General features: G+C 41.8%; 1 protein-coding gene across 2 annotated transcripts; it reads right to left on the bottom strand.

The window, feature by feature from the left end:
* Nucleotides 1–1,248: 1,248 nt before the first annotated feature.
* On the bottom strand, nt 1,249–19,369 carry STYX (serine/threonine/tyrosine interacting protein). 2 transcript variants are annotated; one of them, XM_071809790.1, is made up of 13 exons: nt 19,124–19,369; nt 11,285–11,435; nt 10,715–10,789; nt 8,618–8,650; nt 7,826–7,879; nt 6,625–6,722; nt 5,869–5,929; nt 4,565–4,601; nt 3,933–3,972; nt 3,800–3,850; nt 3,167–3,239; nt 2,426–2,519; nt 1,249–1,765 (listed from the first exon to the last, which is right to left on the bottom strand). In XM_071809790.1, exons 4-13 carry the CDS (start codon nt 8,633–8,635, stop codon nt 1,692–1,694), a joined length of 600 nt encoding a protein of 199 aa, XP_071665891.1. In that variant the 5' UTR covers nt 8,636–8,650; nt 10,715–10,789; nt 11,285–11,435; nt 19,124–19,369; the 3' UTR covers nt 1,249–1,691. The 2 variants fall into 2 exon arrangements, with proteins under 2 accessions (XP_071665891.1, XP_065695608.1); XM_065839536.2 differs by lacking the exons at nt 10,715–10,789; nt 11,285–11,435.
* Nucleotides 19,370–19,640: the final 271 nt, after the last annotated feature.

Raw genomic sequence — 19,640 nt, 5'->3', positions numbered from 1 at the left:
TGAAATACCTCCTGGCAGGAAGCTAAATGAGACAGATGTCAAGAAGTTTTAAATAAAAGGCTTAATAATAGATGTGAGGAGAACTAATCTCAAATCCCTTAGGATCTGAGGCTGTTATCTGCAAGGCAGCAGGCCAAGAGACCAGAGTGGCTGTAGAAGGCAGCAGCAGGGGGTAAAAGCACAAAAAAAACCCCCAGTTTGGTGGAAAATCCTCAGTAAGCACCAGGACCCCAGTGACACATGAACAAGCCTTGCTGGCAGGGGCCAGTTATATGAATCACTGGTGTTCCACCCATGTGTCATCTCTGCCCCTTCCCGGGGGAGCCCAAATAGAGAACAGTTTCACACACAAGTCTGGTTGGCATCCTTGTTTCATCAGTTGTCACTGGCAGCACTTCAGGAGCTGTGCAAGAGAGAGACCCACAGACCCCACTGCAGCCACGGGGCCAGCAGTGAAATGAAACAGCGGAGAATTAATTTCCCAACTGACTCTCTTTTAAAGAACCTTAACAGCACATCATACACCCTACACCTTGCTGAGCCCGTCAGCCTAACACTGACAAGTTGGAGTTGGGCTTGCACAGCACTTCTGAGTTAAAGCTGCACAAACCACCCTGATAATTCCCAATTTGAAAACTTGAAAGTGCTGATAAGTGTGTGGCCTTAATTCACTCTAATGCTTTAGAAGAGCCGAGGCAAATCCTTCAGGTCTTGATAAGACTTACGGTCAATGCTTTAGGCCTCAGTTTTCAGACACCAACCTAATTTTTACCTCAAATGATGCAACTTTTGTCTCACAAAGGGAACTACTCCTCCAATAGCAGTTTGAAGATGCACTGTTCTAGTGGACAGATGGACCATGCTGGCTTGTTCAGCGTAAAACAACCTATAACTAATTTAACAAGCAGCTTTCGAATGCTAGCTGTAAGAAAATAATTCAGTCTTAATGTGTGTACCATTGGTAGCTGCCCTCTGTATTAATTCAGCACATTAATCAATCAGCACTCTGTTAAACTTTAACTTGTATAAAACAAGGTGAGATTTTTCGAACAATATTCTATCTTAAATTGGTCTCAAGAGTGTCAGTCTCAAAATAATTCAGTATATAATGGGGTTTTATAGCAAGGTGAAGAATTAAATACCAGTTAGATCACTGCTGTTCCTCACCTGCCAGTAGTGGTGCATAGTGCTGTTCATAAAGCGCATTTCTACAAGCATGACCGTCATACATACTGAGAACAAGGTGAGTTTTAGCAAACTTTTTCTTTACTAAAGTCTTTTGTTATAAATTACACAAATAACTTTATAAACAAATCCCCCCCCACTTGCATTTTGTTTAAAGTAATAACTTTATATCATACAAATAAAGAAATTTCAAGTATGAAAAGTGCATTATTGCAATAATACCTCTTTGCAAGTCCAAAAAATCTTGGTTTAGAATAAAACTGTAAAGTGTAAAAAAGGAATAAAACAATCAGTGCCATCTATTCATTCAAGAAGTCCAACATCTTAAAAATGATGCTTAGTGTGTTGCAGAGGCAGATTTACATCTGAAAGCAACATGTAATTGAAAAGAAGCTATGTGTGTGTGTGTGTGTTCATCGCTTTGCATTATTAGTTCTTTTTTTCCCCAGTCTTCTTCACCTTTCTTGGCAGGAATTCACAGTACAAACAGCGCTCGGCCTCCAATATCATCCGTTCTGTGCTGCTGCCACTTGCATGGTTCCGAGTTCTTCATCCTCTTCGTGCATTCGCTTTAAACTCCCTGCAAGAGGAAGGAGGAGGCTCCTGAAAAGATCAGTTTTAACTGCACACCGCTGTGCACAGGACTACAGGGCAGTTGTCACTGTCATGTCATTGTCATCTTGCAGGGACTCTACTCTTTGAAGACATTCAGCTTTTGGACAGTGCTGACCGCACTCTTATTCCCTCACACTTCTCCACACGGAAGAGAAATGTCCTAGAATGCACCATTTTTTACACTTCCTTTACATCTCTCCCCAGGCTCCATTTTCAGACTTTTACCAGGTTGGACTGTCACAGCTCAAGATGATTACAGTAACATTTTTTACATGTCCTAATCCCCTGTGATCTGTTTAAAGTCACAACAAAGCTTTTTTTTTCAGAGCAACTGCCTTCATTTTAATGGCAGCAACTATGTGATGAACACTGGCTTCTTTCAACCTGTCGCTCTCTATTTCTCTAGGGAACTCGGGGGTTTTGAAGGACATGGGAGACAGGGCCCTGCTCCAGAACAGCACAACCAGGGAAGTTCAACCATAGGAGAACAGAACATTTAAGTACCACATACTAAAGTCTGAAGGCAGTTTGCACAGCAGCTCCAGCCAATTCCTCCCCAAAAGTTTGAGATTTGCTGCTGTTGGGGGTTTTACTTAAGGGGCATCACACACAGGAGGCTTCTGACCTGTAGAGCCAGGTGGAACTGAGAGGGATCTCTCCAGCTGCAGTGGTGACATCATCTGGATGGTTAATTTTGCTAGATAGATGGCTTCATATTCCTGAAAAAGTTTGATAATGCATATCGTTATTAATTCGGCACAATGCTTTGTATGGATGAGGAGGACTAATTCAGAGAGTTCACTAGGATGGACCAAGAGAGCACCTTATAGTAAGGCAGATATTTGAGAGAAGGGAAGTTCTTCATTGCTTTGATTTGAATGACAAGAACTGTCAGGAAGGTGGAACTTAAAGGATGACAAGAAATGGCTTTTAAAAACAGAGTAAGCTTTCATGAAAGAAAAGAAATCTGTGAGACTGTATAGAGAACTCACTGTTGCAATTCAGGCAGTAGAAACAAACCAAACTTAGAATACAGCAGCCTCAGAAATTTGTTACCAAGACAAACCACACATGGCCTTGAAGTTGCATTCCAGTGACCTGTTGCACTTTCAGTGCTACATGACAATCCCTTGAGGAGTTACTTCAAATCCCAAATAAATTTAGGATTTGCTTTGTCTAAAGCTCAAGTCTAATGAACCAGGATACACATTCATCTTCCTCCCCAGCTCAACTACAGCTTCTGACAGTCACTTCAATCATACTTCTACAGTAAATGTTAAGCCTAAGTAGGAACAGCTGTTTTGCAGGAAGATGATTCATCAAATGGTTTTAGAGTTATGACTGGGGAGGGGGGGGGGAAAGTCACCTGAAGTTGATGGACAAATCCAGCATTAGGATTAATACAGAATCTTCTTTCTTGGACATAAGTAAATGCATCCCTTATAAAGAGAAGAGAAAATACTTCAGTGGAAAACAGACTGTGACAAAAGTCCCTGTGGTTTCAGGACTCTTCCTTCCAATTATCAGTTCTTCAGAAACATACAACCTCTAAATGCTCCTCAGAACCCGTCTGTACAACTGAAATTGTTTGGGCAAAACAGGGAGCAGTAGTTCTAACACCCTATTTGCCCACCCACAGGGTCCAGCCACCAGCTCACTGGCCTGTTTTCACCATTACCTACAACAGCCTCATGGGCCTCTCCTATAGGTTTACAGCAAGGCATCATCAATCTACGTAGGCTGGTACCTAATTCTTAAATAAAGGATGTAAACACACCTGCAGCGAAATGGAATAATCTGCCCTGTGTAAAGTCTTCACTCAGTAGGATTATATGCACACAACTGTTTACATTCCTTCCACAATTATTATTTACTTACAGCACTTGAATTTAAAAACAAAAGATCTACAGACATCAGATTCTTCATCTGTACTAAAGTGCTCTCTCACTTCAGCCTTTTCAGGCAAATGCTTAACACCATGACCATGCTCTGCTCTTACCTGTACTTCACCCCAAACGTTTCCATTATGTACGCGATAACTAAGGCAGCACTGAAAAGAAACAACAAAAAATTAGGCAAAATACACTTTCATTTAGTAGAAAAAGTAAAAAGCAGGATGGATGGTTTCCTACCTTCTAGAAATCCCTGCATTTCCATGGACAAGAACTTTTCCTGAGAAGGAAAAAAACCAAACTGTACTTGTATAGACTGAATACTTTGAAATGTAGTTTTCCATGTCGTGGAGAACTACACAGTAGCAAGGTACATCCTAAGAATAACAGGTGTGTCTGACTTCACTCTAGAGTACTAATTACACTCTACCCATTACTGCTCTAGGATACAGAAACGTGAATCCCTGCTCCTCTCAGGATTTTGAGTAACAGCATCTGCACTCCAGGACCACAAGGCAGATTTAAGGCCCCACATAAGAGAGGGGGCAAAAACCCCTCATCCACGGAACACAGTTGTGTTTGAAGTGGAAAAAGAAACCCAACGAGCCAAACTAAAACAAAACCAAAAAAACACACACACCAAAACCAACAACAAAACCACCACAGATATACAGAGGTTTGTTTTTCAGTCAGAGGCAAAAGGAAAGGAGGACACTTTGCTCTGAACTTGTATAATACAGTTCAAGTCGAGCACAATAAAACCCCAAATTTAAGAAAATCTCATACGTAAGAGGCTCTAATACATATCACTAAGTTAGTTTCGAAACTTTAACAATGTATTAGAAAAGGAAGGAAAGTTAATATGGTCTTACCTCCACTTTGTAAACTTCCATCAATAAATTCTTTAGTCTAAAAATTAAAAAAGTTACAAGACTCAGTTTCAGATTATCCTAGATATTGCTGCTACTTGCGTTTAGATTGGGTAGAATTTTTGTATCAGTGTCTATACACAATGACAATACTGCACTCTGTTCATACACACGTCACTTCAACTGGACACTCCTATTCCTTTTGTACTTTTATCTACCCATAAAATTGTCAGTGAGAAAGTAGCATGAAGCCAGAAACAAAAATAAACTAATAAAAATCTGATCATGATGCCACATGTTATGCCTCTATAATAAAAAGTAACTTCCACACATCTTTGCTTAACAGTTACAGGGGAAAAAAAACAAACAGAAACCCACACATCAACACCAACATAGTTGGGACCACTCCACAAACACTTGTTTCTTCCTATAAGTTCTCCAATAATATATTCAGTTATAAAAGTAGCTCTAATAAATCTATCAGGTGAGATATGAGGTGGTGAGGTCTGTGGAATATCACCAGGTTGAAACAGCTGATGAGATGAAAAGCAAAGCTAAATAATTTACGGTGGGGAGAACTCAAACTAGACTCTTGAAAATACATCACCACAGAGCTACTGAGATGTCAGTGACTGCGAGATTTGCACAGGACGCTGTTCGATGAAACGATATATTCAGAAAAGCTGCAAGCTCTGTGTTTGTGTTCTGCAAAAACACAAGCACCTCTGTCATAGACAGGGAAGCCACAAGAGCTTTTGGGTTGGTCGTTTTTTTGGTGGGAGAAGGAATAAAATGCTTTTGCTTTGTTGCGAACTAACTTAAATAAGGATTAAAAAACCAAAAAGGCTCAAAACTATAAGTTTCTTGTATTTCCAAATGTCAGTATCTTTAACTTCAGTACTTTTAAATTCCTCTACAGTAAACAAGATGCTATAAAGCTTAGTTACACCAACTCATTACTATTTTATGTTTAATTTGTTTTAGTATTTGATACAAGAGATGTAAATACTCTTGGGCTCAAAAAATAACTCTCCTACATGCCAAGGATTTCCAAAATAACTATCATTCTCCCATCACCTGTTTTCTTTTTGGTTTGAGACTAAAGTACATCTCTCAAAAATCTGCCTCAGCTTCTATACTTGTATAAAGGAGTTAATCACACTTACTAACGTGGCAATAAGGCCACTTAAGAGTTCTCAGCTCTTCCAGGTGCCTCAGGCTGAGCATCTCAAATTTGCAACTGGTATCTGTTAGTTCAGAAAACTCTTACTGGGCATCTCCATTCCCATTAACACACAAATACTTACCATAGGGAAAAATCGTATTATATTCTCAACTGGATTATCTGCAATATCCAAGACTAAATACCTACAAGGAAAACAGTTGCTATGAGCACACAGTAACACCAAATTGCTGCCACCAGCACACATCCAGCTGATCCAACCCCAATACAATACTCAAACCTGCAAAGGACACCAGCACCACCCTCCTCACTTTATTCTCTGGTCTGAGCTCCGGAACATTTGCAAGCGAGCAACCTCTGGAGCTGGTTCTGTGCAGAACCCTCTCCAACACCCCCTGACAAAACCACCTCTCACAGTGGAAGAAATTCACGCCTGCTATGCTACAGGTGACTTTGTTTAAAAGCAGCGTACTACAAACACACACCCCATCGGACGTTAAATATGGACCAGTGCTCTCTTCTGGGGCTCTAAGCAATTTTTTTCAGAGGTGCACATGTCCTGATTAAGTTACTTCAAATGTTTTATTCACAGGACAAACTATACTCAGAATTATAAAAATGAAGACAGTTACTGCAAATTAATGTATACCTCTAATTCACAGACTTGCCTACATCTAGAGTTTAGCAGGATGAATAAACTTCATGGTCTGGATCAAAGAGCCTTTCTACTCTTCAGCACATTTTTCAAATAGTTTTGACAACATGAAAATATTTGGAAAGAACACCAAGACAAAAAAAAAATCTTGTTAAAGCAGAATAAGTTGTTTAAAAGTAAGACCTTTTGTTGTTGGTAGGTCTGCATGTTACCATCATTTCTCACCTAAATAACTGTTGGAAGTTTGGTTTGATAAAATTTGCTTCAATGTTTTGCCGTATGCATATTACATGGGTTATGCCATGTTTCTGAAGTATAGGTAGCTGTGGAAAAAGAAAGGTTTTTAGAATTACTGAATCCAGCATTGCACAGTAATAAGAAAAGCTATACTTAAACACACAACAGGGTTATATCATGTCCTCAAGGAAAACTGGAGCTAGTTTTCTCATATTCAAAGCACAGCATGAACATTTGTCTTTCAAAATACAAAACACAACCATTAGGAGTTGCAAGAAAAGCCACTTCTAACAATGATGAAAGAGCAGGCAGTCGAGGCAGCATTCAATGAACTTGTTTGTCTCTGCCCACCTTCCACTTGGCTTGAAATTTCAAGTCCCTACATGATTTTCAGCCAGCACTGGAATCTTGCTGGAATCAGACCACTGAAAGTAAGATTTATACTATGAGGTAAGCTTGGGGACACAAGCTTAGTCTTAGCAGTGCTTGACTTTATTGTAGGTGCAATTTATTTTACTATGTATGTGCGAATTCCCAGTTCTGATTTGTATCACAACACTTTAGCAAAGGAAAGAGATTGCCTGATTGGTAATGTGTAAATCTCAAATGTTTTATAATACATTTTTCTAAGAAAAATTATAATAAGCTTAAGTATAAGACTTCGTTTTAATGCAAGAAGCTCACACATGAATGCTCACTGCAATTAGCGTGCAAGTCACTCCAAACTTGCACTTTTCTGTGGTTTGTAAGGAGCAGGTAAAGCTGACCAGCTCAACTGAGAGATCACGCATGTGTGTGTGTACAAACACGTGCAGAACTTCAAGTCACATAAAAAAACCCCACAATCTGGGCTCTTTCGTTTTTTTTTCCTCCTGAACTAACCCTTTATCTCACAAGATTGGTATGGAAAACACAGTTTTGTGTCAACTGCCCCAGTGTGTTCCTGACACAGCATTTCAGATTCACTCAGGGGAGCCCCAGAGACACCAGTCCCAGCGAGATAATCCTGCAGGATAAAAGCACCACCCTATAAATGCTCCATGTATTACTTATACTCCAGCATTTTTCATGTTCCAGCTCAGGGTTGCAACCAAATTTACCCCTATGCAGACAACACTTTAACATATTGTCACAGTAACAAACCATCACAGCAAAGTTTCCATATGAGACACTATGCTGAAAATCGTACCTTGCTTTTCATAGCTGAAGAATACGGGCCTAAAAATAACCCAGGTAGAATTTCCTAGGAGGCAGAAGAACAGACATTTAATACCAACTCAAAATTATTTGAAATAATACATTGCACTCAACTGAGACTACAGCCATGGAAACAAGGAATTTATATACTAGTGAGAAATGTGTTATCAAGTGTTACAACAGGACAAAGGCAATAAAAATCAGTTTGGCAAAATGAAAGAAACACGATCTTTGTGCAGGAGAACTTGTTTTGAAAGAGGAATCGAGTCCTTTATTTGGAATGAGTTCCAGTTTGATTACTGCATCTTCCCCAACCCCAGATCAAATGAAGGGAACTCTGACTTTGTATATAATCGTGTCTTGTAATTAATTCCCATTTGTTCTCATGGAAAAAGATATACTCATGGTACGTCTTCTAGCTTTGTCCTAATAGTAGGGAAATATTTTTTAATCATTTATCTCCCCACCAATAAAGACACGTAGGTCTGCAGATCTTATACTGTGCAAAGATTTGGCTGACACCGCAGTAGGAAAATTTTCATTGTCCATTCTACCTCAGAACACTTAATTCCAACCAAATCTAAGTTAAAATGCAAAGATCCAATACATTTTTACATATTGTAAACATTCACAAAGTAGTAGCAATCACTAAAATGTTGTATTTGGGGGATTCTGAAGAAAAGTATTTGCACTTTACCCCTAAAAACTGACTTTGATAGCAGCTCTTTTTCTTAGTGAACACACCCATGGGTTGTGACTCGAACTGTAAATCAAAGTGTCATACCTGCATCTCTCTCCTCATGGGGTAGGTCCAATCCTTAAAATAAAACAAAAAATTACTATATAGGCATATAAAGGGAAAAATACATTCAGGCAGAAATTCTTACGTAAAAGAATAAAAATCTATTTTCTGCAGATTGTACGCGATAGCTGCTACACAACAGGGATGCTGCTTATGCTTACTGCTAACTCTCCATATTAACAAGTGCAAGGAACATTATTTTGAAAGCTAATGTGAAGAAATCATAAGTATTCTACATCAGTGATGAAGCCTGTATAGAAAAGCTAGTGTGCTGTACATCCACACCTCAGCCTTCTGCTTAGAAACTTCCCTCTAGAGTGGGGAGATAAAGAAAAGGAAAAAAGGCTTTAGAACATTCTGTACAAGCCACAGTAGGAAAAAAAAGTCATTTGATTGGTACATTCCTACAGCCACTGGAAAAACAGAAGATAACAAGTATAGCAGGTAACTCCCTCAAAATCCACACTGCCTCACCTAATGCATTCAAACTAACTTTATTTCGAATATTCAGGATTTAACTCGAATAATTCTAGAAACTTTTGTTGTCCAAGCCCTTCAAGTGAGTTTCTACTTTTCTCCATCCCAGACCATTACACTGAAAGGATCTTTTCACAGCAAACACATACACTTGTGTTCAGCCACAAGGATGTGATGCTCCTGGTCAGTTAATTTACAGCAAGCATGTCATAGCCCTCCACAAACCTCAGACCAGAGTTTGCAAAGATTCACCACTCGAAAACAACCTCTTCCCAGCTGACTGTTCACTATCATCCAACTCGATCTGTCAGAACTGTCTGGGGCAAATGCCAGGATCAACATTTTCATCCTTTGCTCCATTTTACAGAACTGTCGGAGCTGAACAGAAAAATGCTCAGGCAGACGCTATTCCTGTCTTCTCTTCTTTACAACTCCCACTGTCCTCTATTAACAGGCTCTTACTCATTCTTTGACCCTCACACATGAAGGAGTTGTATCTGAGATCACAGCTACCAGCTGGAGACAAAAAAAAGGAAATAGTCAAACATATCAAATCCAATAGACTGCATACATTTATTTACATAACTTTGTCGGTTGCTCCACACACAGCGGCAGCTAAGAAAAAGCTTTGCCATATGTCGTTCTTGTTAATGTTCCAATCTCCTCAAAACTATGAGAAAGTTCAACTCCTAAATATTCAACCTCTGAAGTGAGATCAGGATTACACTAAGGAAGCTCCAGGATCCTAAACTGCAGCACTGTCCACCTTTGCACCAGGGGCATCAATTTCACATTAATTCCCTTTTTATTAAGACATACAAGAAAAATCCAGTGCTTCCCCCAGCCACACACAACTACACAGTGAGGTTTTGCCAGCTGTGTTAGCGGAAGTACAAAGGATTTTAGTATCAGAAAGTTATCCTGGAAACCACTTGAATTGAATCTGGGACAGCATTTCTGAAAAAGCAAACAAACCTTAAGCCACTCCAAACAATTCTTTGAATACTGCCTAAAATGGTAGCACAAATGAGGAAATAAAATGCACTGAAATGGTCTTTGCTAAAGGCGCAGAGAGGTAGCTAAATTATTTCTGCATGTTCCAGCTGTAATAATTAGAGTTCCTTGTAATAGAAAGTAGAAATCCTGTGATAAGAGGATTTTTTACAGAACTGTATCCTTTGAGGGTTGAGTCCTTTAGCATAACCCTGCTGTCTCACTGCATCTACAAAAGCATAATTCACTCATCAAAATGCAAGAAAACCCCAGTTTTGTCCAAGTATAAATGCAACAGTAAGAGTAATAAACTCTGAAAAATCTTAAGCTATACTCCAGGAGCACAAAAGCACTTCAGTGGGTTTATTAGTCTATTTGTAGAATTTAAAAGTCTTAATCTGGAGTATAATGAAAACACAAATTCATCAGTATTTTGGTCAAGGGGACTTAACAATACATTACACATATTCCTTTTAAATGCATTAGGAGCAGGAAATTATGTTAGTCCCAACAGTTGTAGGCAAGAATTTAGCAATATACAGTCCAAAGGAAAGCAAAACCCAAAAGACAACAGATGCCACAGATGTTCTGAACAAGAAAAAAAACCACCAGTATTTGCTCCAGACATCAGTCTTCAACGTTCTTCGAGAAGCCAAAAAGGTACAGTTTCCACTGGGATTTGGTCTGCAAAATAAACATCTGAAAGATGATGTATAAAGAAAACATATCTGAGACAAGGACACAAACTACTGAAAAAATTATTTTGGTGATTCCCTGACAGCCCTTCAAGGCTTTTAAAACTAACAAGATGGCTCAAGATGATGTTAAAAAAAAGAAGTCTATTAATGTAGACTGAACCCAAGCAGAGGTCTCATTTTAAGGAATTAATTCACTGACCATGTCTTCCACACTGTTTGAAGCACCCAGCAGACAAATAATAACTGAAAGTTTCTCTTTTTATCAGACCGAATACAAGAATTTTGCTAAGAAAATGACTGATGATGCTAAAGTCAGACAGATTAACGGCACTGCTTGCTGCTCAGTATTTGGTAGGTTCTACCGAATAAGTGACAACTCACTGGAATAAGTGCTCTTCAATACCCACAAGATAAAAAGCAAAGAGAAGGAAGGCAAAACACCCTCCCAATCCTAAATGAAACTTTAGGAGGAGCCACTCACCTCTGACAGATCTTCCCAAACTCAACTGTGATTCACTGATGAACAAGTTTAAAAGTTACCTCCGCTGTTTTGCTGAGGGTGTTCACAGCACGTATCTGTGCCAGAAATGCCAGGGAGTAAGTGCTTCAGCTACTGCCCCAGAATGGAGTGACTAGCAAGAGAAAAGGGAATAAAAGACATTTCAAAGCCCTCCCTTCCCTACCTACAGCCAGACTCTAGCCAAAACACATTGAGGATGCGAATGAATAGCTGAGACTCGTCTGTGCTACAAAACAGCTTGATATCCAATATCCAAATGACATCAAGAGTTATGGTTATTTCGTTAATATTTTGCCATAGCTACACCTGTTGTTCTTTAGAAGAGTTTAATGGCAAAAAACCTGACACATCCCATTGACACGCGCAAATGCACATACACATGGACTTTATCCTGAAAGAGCGACCTGGACTAGGACTTCATAGAGAATTCATACTATTAATTTTTTAATTAGTTTAACAGCCCTGACACTAAGACTTGTCTATGCTCAGGATCTGCACAAAAGTAAAGCCTGTGTTTCTTAAATGCAGCAGCAGAACGTATCTCATGCAACCTGCGTATGCCTCACCAGAAGGAATGTAGTGAAACGCATATACATGACATCGCTTAACTGGTTCCTAACCACAAGTTTAAGTCTGATGACCTAGCTAATTTTCACATACAAAAGTACATCCTAGTTAGTCTTTGACAAAGCTCAACTTTGCTTGAAAGGCAATTTGCAGTACTGCATTTGCATTATTATGGTTAAACTGCTGCCGCCTTATGATTAGTAGATCCTGCAAACCACAGCTATCTTGGATGAATGAAGAAGCTCTCAAAGGTGCTGAAAAAAACACCAGTAAAACAAATCAAATCAGTAGTTTAAAGAAGGAGAATCCAACATCAAGAAGTATCTTTCCTAGACTTTCAGCTGCTGCCCCTGATCTGCTGACACCACAGGGCACCAGCCACCATCTGCAGTGACTCCTTCCCTGCTTTCAAGACCATGACTCAAGTCCTTTTGAAAAGTCACACACAACTCCCAGTAAAAACTTCCTGACCGCTCTAGGTTTCTGACCCTTTTCCAACACTCAGCTCTTTTGTTGTTGATTAATAGCATCACTTACCTCTCTGTACAGATTTCTCTTCCCATCGCAATTCATCACAGCAAGACTTGTGCACAATTGATCGCTCCTCATGTACCTCAAGAATCTACGGCTGTCAGAATCCTCTCGCCTAAATTTGTTTCCCTGTCTAGTGGAATATTCATATAAGCTTTAACACTCAAAAATCTCTCCTCCAAACCCGGTACAACATTCTTCTGCAAGTGGTGAAATCAAAGCTGAAGACAACTGTTACGGCAGTGACAGCCACACATTCTGCTGACCTGCTTCAGTTCCTTCCTCTGCTCTTGGCTATAACTCTGTACCATTCTGTATAGGAAATTAAATTACAGCTAAATAGTATTATATCAGAACAGCTAAAGAGCAGAATTATATTAACTGCCAATACTATCATCACCCCCCTCCCCTTACCAGGCTACAGCCTGGACTGTGGATGGGTTCTGATCTGTTCTGAGGAAGTTCTAAGTCTAATTGACATGATGAAATGAGATAATATCTTCGATTTGAAAGTATTTTAAACAATATATTGGAAAATAAAAACAACAAGCCTCCTAGCTCAAACAGTCCAACAAAAGGGAGCCAGGGACATCATTAAAGACCTGCACAAAAATAAAGCTAGTTACAGCAACAGACTTTGTAAAGTGGAATAAACTATTGTCAAAAGAAAGAATGAAATACTGAAGTAGTAACAGAGCATACTCATTTGCCATCTTTTAATAAGAAAACAGAAAAATTAAATGAAGCACTAAAAACATTCAAGAAAAATAACTGAATGTTACTGCAACCTGTCATGTCCCTCCCTGTAAAGCATGCTGCTCTAAGGGCCTCAAAATTAGCTACAAACAAGACTAAAATGGAAGGCTGCGTCTTCAGTTCTGGTCATGATTCATGTTCTTGGACACAGTTATTCCAGGTAGAAGCTTTTCTTTTTCTAATATGTGTGTGTATATATATACACATATTTCAGGTAGAAGTCCTAGTGCAAGTATATAACAAATTAAACTCACTCTTTTTGTTCACTCAAGATGTGGGCATGTAACTAACAAGAGCAGAGCTGTACTAGCAGGGTTAAGACAGGGTTAAGTCAGGCTTTGACTGGGCTGCTAACCAAAACCAGCACTGGTTAAAGGGTGAGGTGACAGTCCCAGCCTTGCACAGTTGTCTAATCCCATAGTCACCACACTCAGGAGACTAAAATGACCCAAAACTAACAGCTTTTTTTAGCAGAACTCATTGTGTACTGAGTAAGCTGCCTGCTCCAGGTCACCACAGGTCAGACGAGTATCGGGACAAAACCGGTGACAACACTGGATGGTTGGCAGGATGGGAAAAGCCACTTTTCAGCAAAATCAGCTATTTGATGTGGTTTACTGTAACAGTAAGCGCCCCCGCAGTCACAAATCCCAGTTGGGCCAGTCTTGACAACAGGAACCGGTGCTGAAGGGCGTTTTCTGGGTATTTGTGAAGCACTCGGACAATGGGAAGTCCTCATCACACCAACAGTTTTGCTTTTGGAAATCCAGAGGAATACAAAAGCAGGAAGGTGGGGAAGAAAAAACAAGAGCAGGTGGGAATGACAGAGCACACAGGGGAAGGAAGAAGCACATAACAGGAAAATAGAGGTTATTTTGGCAAAGAGAAACACAAGCCATGGAAAAGGATAAAAAGTAGACTAAAGCAATCAAATGGGAAGTAAAAAACATTTGTTTCTTCTTTATGTTTCTATTTGTCCCATTCTGTAACTTTGGTCCAAAAAGACATCTCTACTGGCTTATTAAATACCAGTTAGCACCCAGGATGATCAGCACTGGTTTCATTAAAGCAGGAGAAAGCAGTGAAGGCAGAATTCTTCAGCTTATATGAAGCACATAGCCAAGTAGCAAGACTGCCACACCTATTATTTTCTTTTTAAACAGACTTGCACAGAAGCTGAGACTCATCAGATTTTTTTTCTAGTAGTATTTCTCCTGCACTTATAAGTTGGGGAATGACCTATTAGAGAGCAGTGTAGGGGAAAGGGACCTGGGGGTCCTGGGGACAGCAGGGTGACCATGAGCCAGCACTGGGCCCTTGTGGCCAGGAAGGCCAATGGTACCTGGGGTGGATTAGAAGGGGGTGGTCAGTAGGTCAGAGAGGTTCTCTAGCGCCTCTACTCTGCCCTGGGGAGACCACACCTGGAATATTGTGTCCAGTTCTGGGCCCTCAGTTCCAGAAAGACAGGGAACTGCTGGATAGAGTCCAGCACAGGGCAACAAAGATGCTGAAGGGAGTGGAGCATCTCCCGTGTGAGGAAAGGCTGAGGGAGCTGGGGCTCTGGAGCTTGGAGGAGACTGAGGGGTGACCTCATTAATGTTTACAGATACATAAAGGGCGAGTGTCACAAGGATGGAGCAAGGGTCTTCTCGATGACAAACAATGATAGGACAAGGGGCAATGGGTACAAACTAGAACACAAAGGTTCCACTTAAATTTGAGAAGAAACTTCTTCATGGTGAGGGTGTCAGAGCCTGGCCCAGGCTGCCCAGGGAGGTTGTGGAGTCTCCTTCTCTGCAGACATTCAAACCCACCTGGACACCTTCCTGTGGAACCTCATCTGCGTGTTCCTGCTCCGGCAGGGGAATTGCACTGGGCGAGCTTTCCAGGCCCCTTCCATTCCCTGACATTCTGGGATTCTGTGATCTCACAGCATTTCTACCCACTAAAATAAAAGGTCTTGTCAATTTGCTTTTTACAAAATATCTGTGGAATGAGCACTAATAAAAAAGCAAAAATTATATTCAGATAATTATTGTTTATAATGGTGTAAATATATATTTAAAAAGGCATGAAAAAGGATATGACAGCCTCATGAGATGGGCTATATTGAGACAGCCAAGGACCACACAGCTCTCCTCACAATCCTCATTTAGATTTAAAAAACAAAACAAAACACACATTTTAAGTCCTCAGTTCTACAAACTGCTCCCATTATGAACTACCTTACATCTGTGCAGATGCCTCTGCACTTCAACAGGCTGCCCGTGGATAAAAGCCGTTAGTTGATCGCAACTGACACAACTGCTCAACCTCGGCTGCCACAGTGCACTTCTGATACATGCGGCGTACCCTGATAGCATCCCACCGAGCTGGGATCAAAATCTGTCACCTGATTTACATTTCCCAGCATGACACGACGACTGTTTTAAATTTCTTCTGCTCTATTATGTGGGCAAGCAAAATTCAATATTATAACATGGGGTTCCTACTTATTTTAAAGAGTCTGTAGAGGAGGGGAATGAATTTATATTTGTTTAGGGGGTTGTCTCCTATCAAAAGCAAGAGTAAAAAAAGCTTAAGAAATTTGTGCCACTTTTACATGGGCTGCACTACTGCATAGTTTAAAAAGCAATCAAAAATACATTAGCATTTCAGACTAAACATAGTTGTCAAGAAACGTACATTTCTTCAAAAATCATGTGCTAAAGAAAGCTCATGATAAAATGGCAAATATGACTGCTTAGTCAATAAGCTGATAATTCCATTACAAAAACCATGGAGAGTCCTAAAAAAATTCTAAATACATCATGAATACTAGTTTACTGAGCCTGCTTGCAAGCAAATACAAAGAAACCAAGTGGTAATCATTCTGCATTCCCATTACATATATCCTAGTGCTATTCTTATTTGTTTAAAATGTAATGGGAAAAATATAATTTCCAGTAAATTCCTTGAATTATTCCAGTCTTTATTTACCATATTTCCAAAATTGCTAAGATGTCTCAGTACCAATATGCCAGCATGCACTAACTGTTATTACCCAGACCTCTTTTAACACATCTTTAGCCATAGACATTTATACTGGAGGAAAAAAAAAAAAAAACACAGCACTTCTCAAATTTAAGAAAGTTTGAGACCTCATCTTGGGAAATGTGCCAATTTCAGAAAAAGACACACAAGTCTAAGCTTAGAAATGGTTTCCATGCCACGTTCAATCACTATTACTCATAAGACTTTCGCATATTCACTACCACCAATCCATAAAATAACATGTAGAGTTTACAGACATTCATGGCATATGACAGAAAAGCTTTGCGAGAACGATGAGTTATGCATTAAATACCCAAAAATCTAGTTTATCCCGGACTTCATTAGCTCACCTTGCAGAACTGGACAATTTGCCCAGCCTGCAGCCAGCACATGAGAGTGGGCAGGAGGGAGCACTGACACAAACTCGATCCTGTCTGTGCTTGACCTGTAACAAACATGGTTTCACCACCTGAATGAACTTTGAGTACACAAAACTGCAGGATAAAAAAAGTGACGCATGTCACCAGGTAATCAGAAGAATGAATTTCTGGTCTGTCAGTTCCTGAGATTATGTCAGATGAGGAATGCAAAGGCAGCAGAACTCTCTCCAGCAGGTAAATACCACCAGCGCCTCTTAACGCGGCATTTCACAAACTCCAAAAAGTACCATAAGCTAAGGCCAGCTGTTTAAAAAGCCAGCAATTTTTAATACTATGAATGGATTAAGGACATCACAAACCAGCTACAGACCAGAAAAATGACCTGTTTACCTAAAGCACATTTCTGTAGCCTGCCAAAGTCAATCCAACCACTGGCTGCTGCCACCCCCTCTGCAGAGAGCCTTGCCCAGCCTCTGATTTCTCCTTGGGCCAGCCCTGGGGAGTGTGAAGTTGTGCAATCAGACAGATTGGCTCACTGATTTGGCTTTTTTAAAAATTATTATTATTATTTAATCTATCACATGGTTACTAGTGAGAAGGGAGCTGGGGCGTGGCAGTTAGATTGCCTTAAAACGACTGCAAAGTTGTGGTTACTCTTGAGCAGCCTACACCAGGGAGCAAAGCTGGGACTCCCCAAGTTCTCCCTCCTCCACTTCCCCTCCAATATCTTAAAGTCCAATCTACCAAGATGGCACTAAACCATACCTAACCAACTTCCTGAAATAATATTAAGGAGCACTCCTCATTAAACAGCCTCCTCGCAACAAGACACGAGAGATTATCTTTAGCTTTCCACTAATAACTACATTTTGTAGAGAGAATTATTTTAGCTTCCTTAGTCTGCTTTTCTAAGGCATCTTCTTAAGGACTAGGCTAAAGTCTCTTACACTTTGCTGTTTCCCCCAAATACTTCAACTACAGCATATTTAGATCCAGACACAAATGTAAGGTGTTGAAAAAAAATTAACTTAGTTTTTAAAAACAGTCCTTAAAATTCTCAGCTATGGTCTCACAGAATGTGAAGTTCTAACATTCTATACATTATACTATTAAGAGACTGAGCATAAAAGCAAACCATAAAATCCATTCTGAAGGACTCTGTATTGTAATCCCAGTTTTCATTAGCTAAGAGTTGTTAGACTGACAGTGACCTCTGTTTTCTGAACTATTTTAACCTCACACTCCTTTTTAGCCATTCTTGCTATAAACAGGTTTGAAAAGCCATCCAGCCTAATTTAGTTTCTCCATAAAGGATTTAAAAAACAAAGAAGTTATAAGCCTTAGGATGGTATAACATATAATTTGTGTTCAGATACAAACTGATTACAACTTTATGGAAGCAATGAGATTACTTGTAAACACCTCCATAGCTTTCAAGTGAAGAGGGTATTAAATCTTGACAAGAAAAACAGAACAGTCAAACACATAGTAAGTTCTATATTTCAGGCAACTTACCACAATTACAACATTCAACAATAACTCCATTAAAACAGAAAAAATGCTGGTGCTTATGAAATATACAACAATCTATGGACCTCTGAGGAGCTCAGATACCATCAACTTGCCGCACAAACACTGTGACATTTTGCATTAAATATCTGACGCTATCAAAGCAGGACACTCGGGGCTGTTTGTGACACATGAAACACACCAGCAGTGTCCAGGGCCACAACAGAGAGGTTACGCCAAGTTCAGAAATCAGACACCAAACCGACCCAGCTCCTCTGACACCACACAGGGTGCAGTTCAGCCTTAGCAGATATTGCCACCTGTCTTAGTTTGCAGAGAACTCTTGGCTCTGGAACATCGTAAAAATGCCTCCCCGATAGACTCACCAGAATGCCAAACTGTTTCATGAGTATCTAAGAGTTAGTAGACGGCAACTGTGTGTAAGGGGACACGCAGGTACTCAATGCTAGCAGCTCATCACCTTTCTGCACGTACAAAAAAAGGGGCAAGCAGGCAGGCAGCAGATGGAGGACAGGACTGATGACCATACAAAGGGAGAGTGAACACGCAAGGCAAAGCAAAGGGACGGCCAGAATACGGTGAAGCACAGAAGAGGGGACATGAGAGACAACAGGCTGAGCGGGGCCACCATTAGTGAGGAGACAGGAACGGGGGGGGGATCCCGGTAGGGCGGCCACGGGGGGGGCGTGAGGGCAATGGAGCCGGAGGGGAGCAGCGGGCAGGGCCGGAGGATGCGGTGGGTGGTCCCAGGGCCTGCGGTGTCCCCGGTACAGGGGGGAGCAGGCGGACGGGCGCCTCGGTGGGGACCCGCGGAGGCGATACCCGGGCCCGGGGGGAGCGGGAGACACCCCACGGTGAGGAGGGCTGGCAGCGGGGACCTGCCCGCGGGAGGACACGGCCCCCCGGCCCAGGACACCGGGACCATCCGCGCTGGAGGCCGGAGCGGCAGCTGTCCCCGCGGTTCTTCCCAGGCGGGGCCGAGCGGCGGCCCCGAGCAGCTCACCTCAGAGTCCTCTTTGGCCTGCGGCAGCGCGGGGAAGGCCGGCTTGGCGAGCTCCATGGCCGGGCGCTCTCCGGGCGGGGCAGGACCGGGCAGAGGCGGCTATTTGGGCAGCGGGCCCGCAGGCTCCGGCTCGGGAGCGGCGGCAGGAGGAGGCGGAGGAGGCGGCGGCGCGCTCAGCCGCTCGCGCCCGGCCGCCATGCTGCTGCTGCTGCTGCCTCTTCCCTCCTCCTCCTCCTCCCGCCGCCGCTCCCCCGCCCTTCCGCCCGCCCCCGGCTCCGCTCCGGTGGCGCCTCCGCCCCCGCCCCGCCCCAACCGCCCCGCCCTCAACGGCCGCCGCGCGCGGGGGTGACACGGCCAACGGCTGCGCGCGCGCCGCCCCCTCATAGCGGCTCCCCCGGCGGAGCGCGGGAAGCGCCGGTCGCTCACCGGGTCCGTTCATCAACCCTTCACGACCCCACTTAGACCTTCTTCAGAGGGCCCTTCTCCCGTCGCAGGTCCAGCGTCTCCGGCCTGAAGC

The sequence above is a fragment of the Patagioenas fasciata genome, chromosome 5 (genome assembly GCF_037038585.1).
Source record: "Patagioenas fasciata isolate bPatFas1 chromosome 5, bPatFas1.hap1, whole genome shotgun sequence".
Taxonomy (NCBI): Eukaryota; Metazoa; Chordata; class Aves; order Columbiformes; family Columbidae; genus Patagioenas; species Patagioenas fasciata.
The sequence above is the reverse complement of the archived record's forward strand: the minus strand, read 5'-3'. Positions and strand labels throughout refer to the sequence as shown.

Bases quoted from the DNA above. Each gene is read 5' to 3' on its own strand.
- STYX (XM_065839536.2), bottom strand. From the start codon at position 19,180: ATGGAGCTCGCCAAGCCGGCCTTCCCCGCGCTGCCGCAGGCCAAAGAG. The intron at 5,930-6,624 runs GTGAGAAATGAT...TTTTCCTTGTAG, and splicing joins AACTTCCAACAGTTATTTAG to GTATTTAGTCTTGGATATTG. The intron at 4,602-5,868 runs GTAAGTATTTGT...TTTAATTTTTAG, and splicing joins TAATACGATTTTTCCCTATG to ACTAAAGAATTTATTGATGG.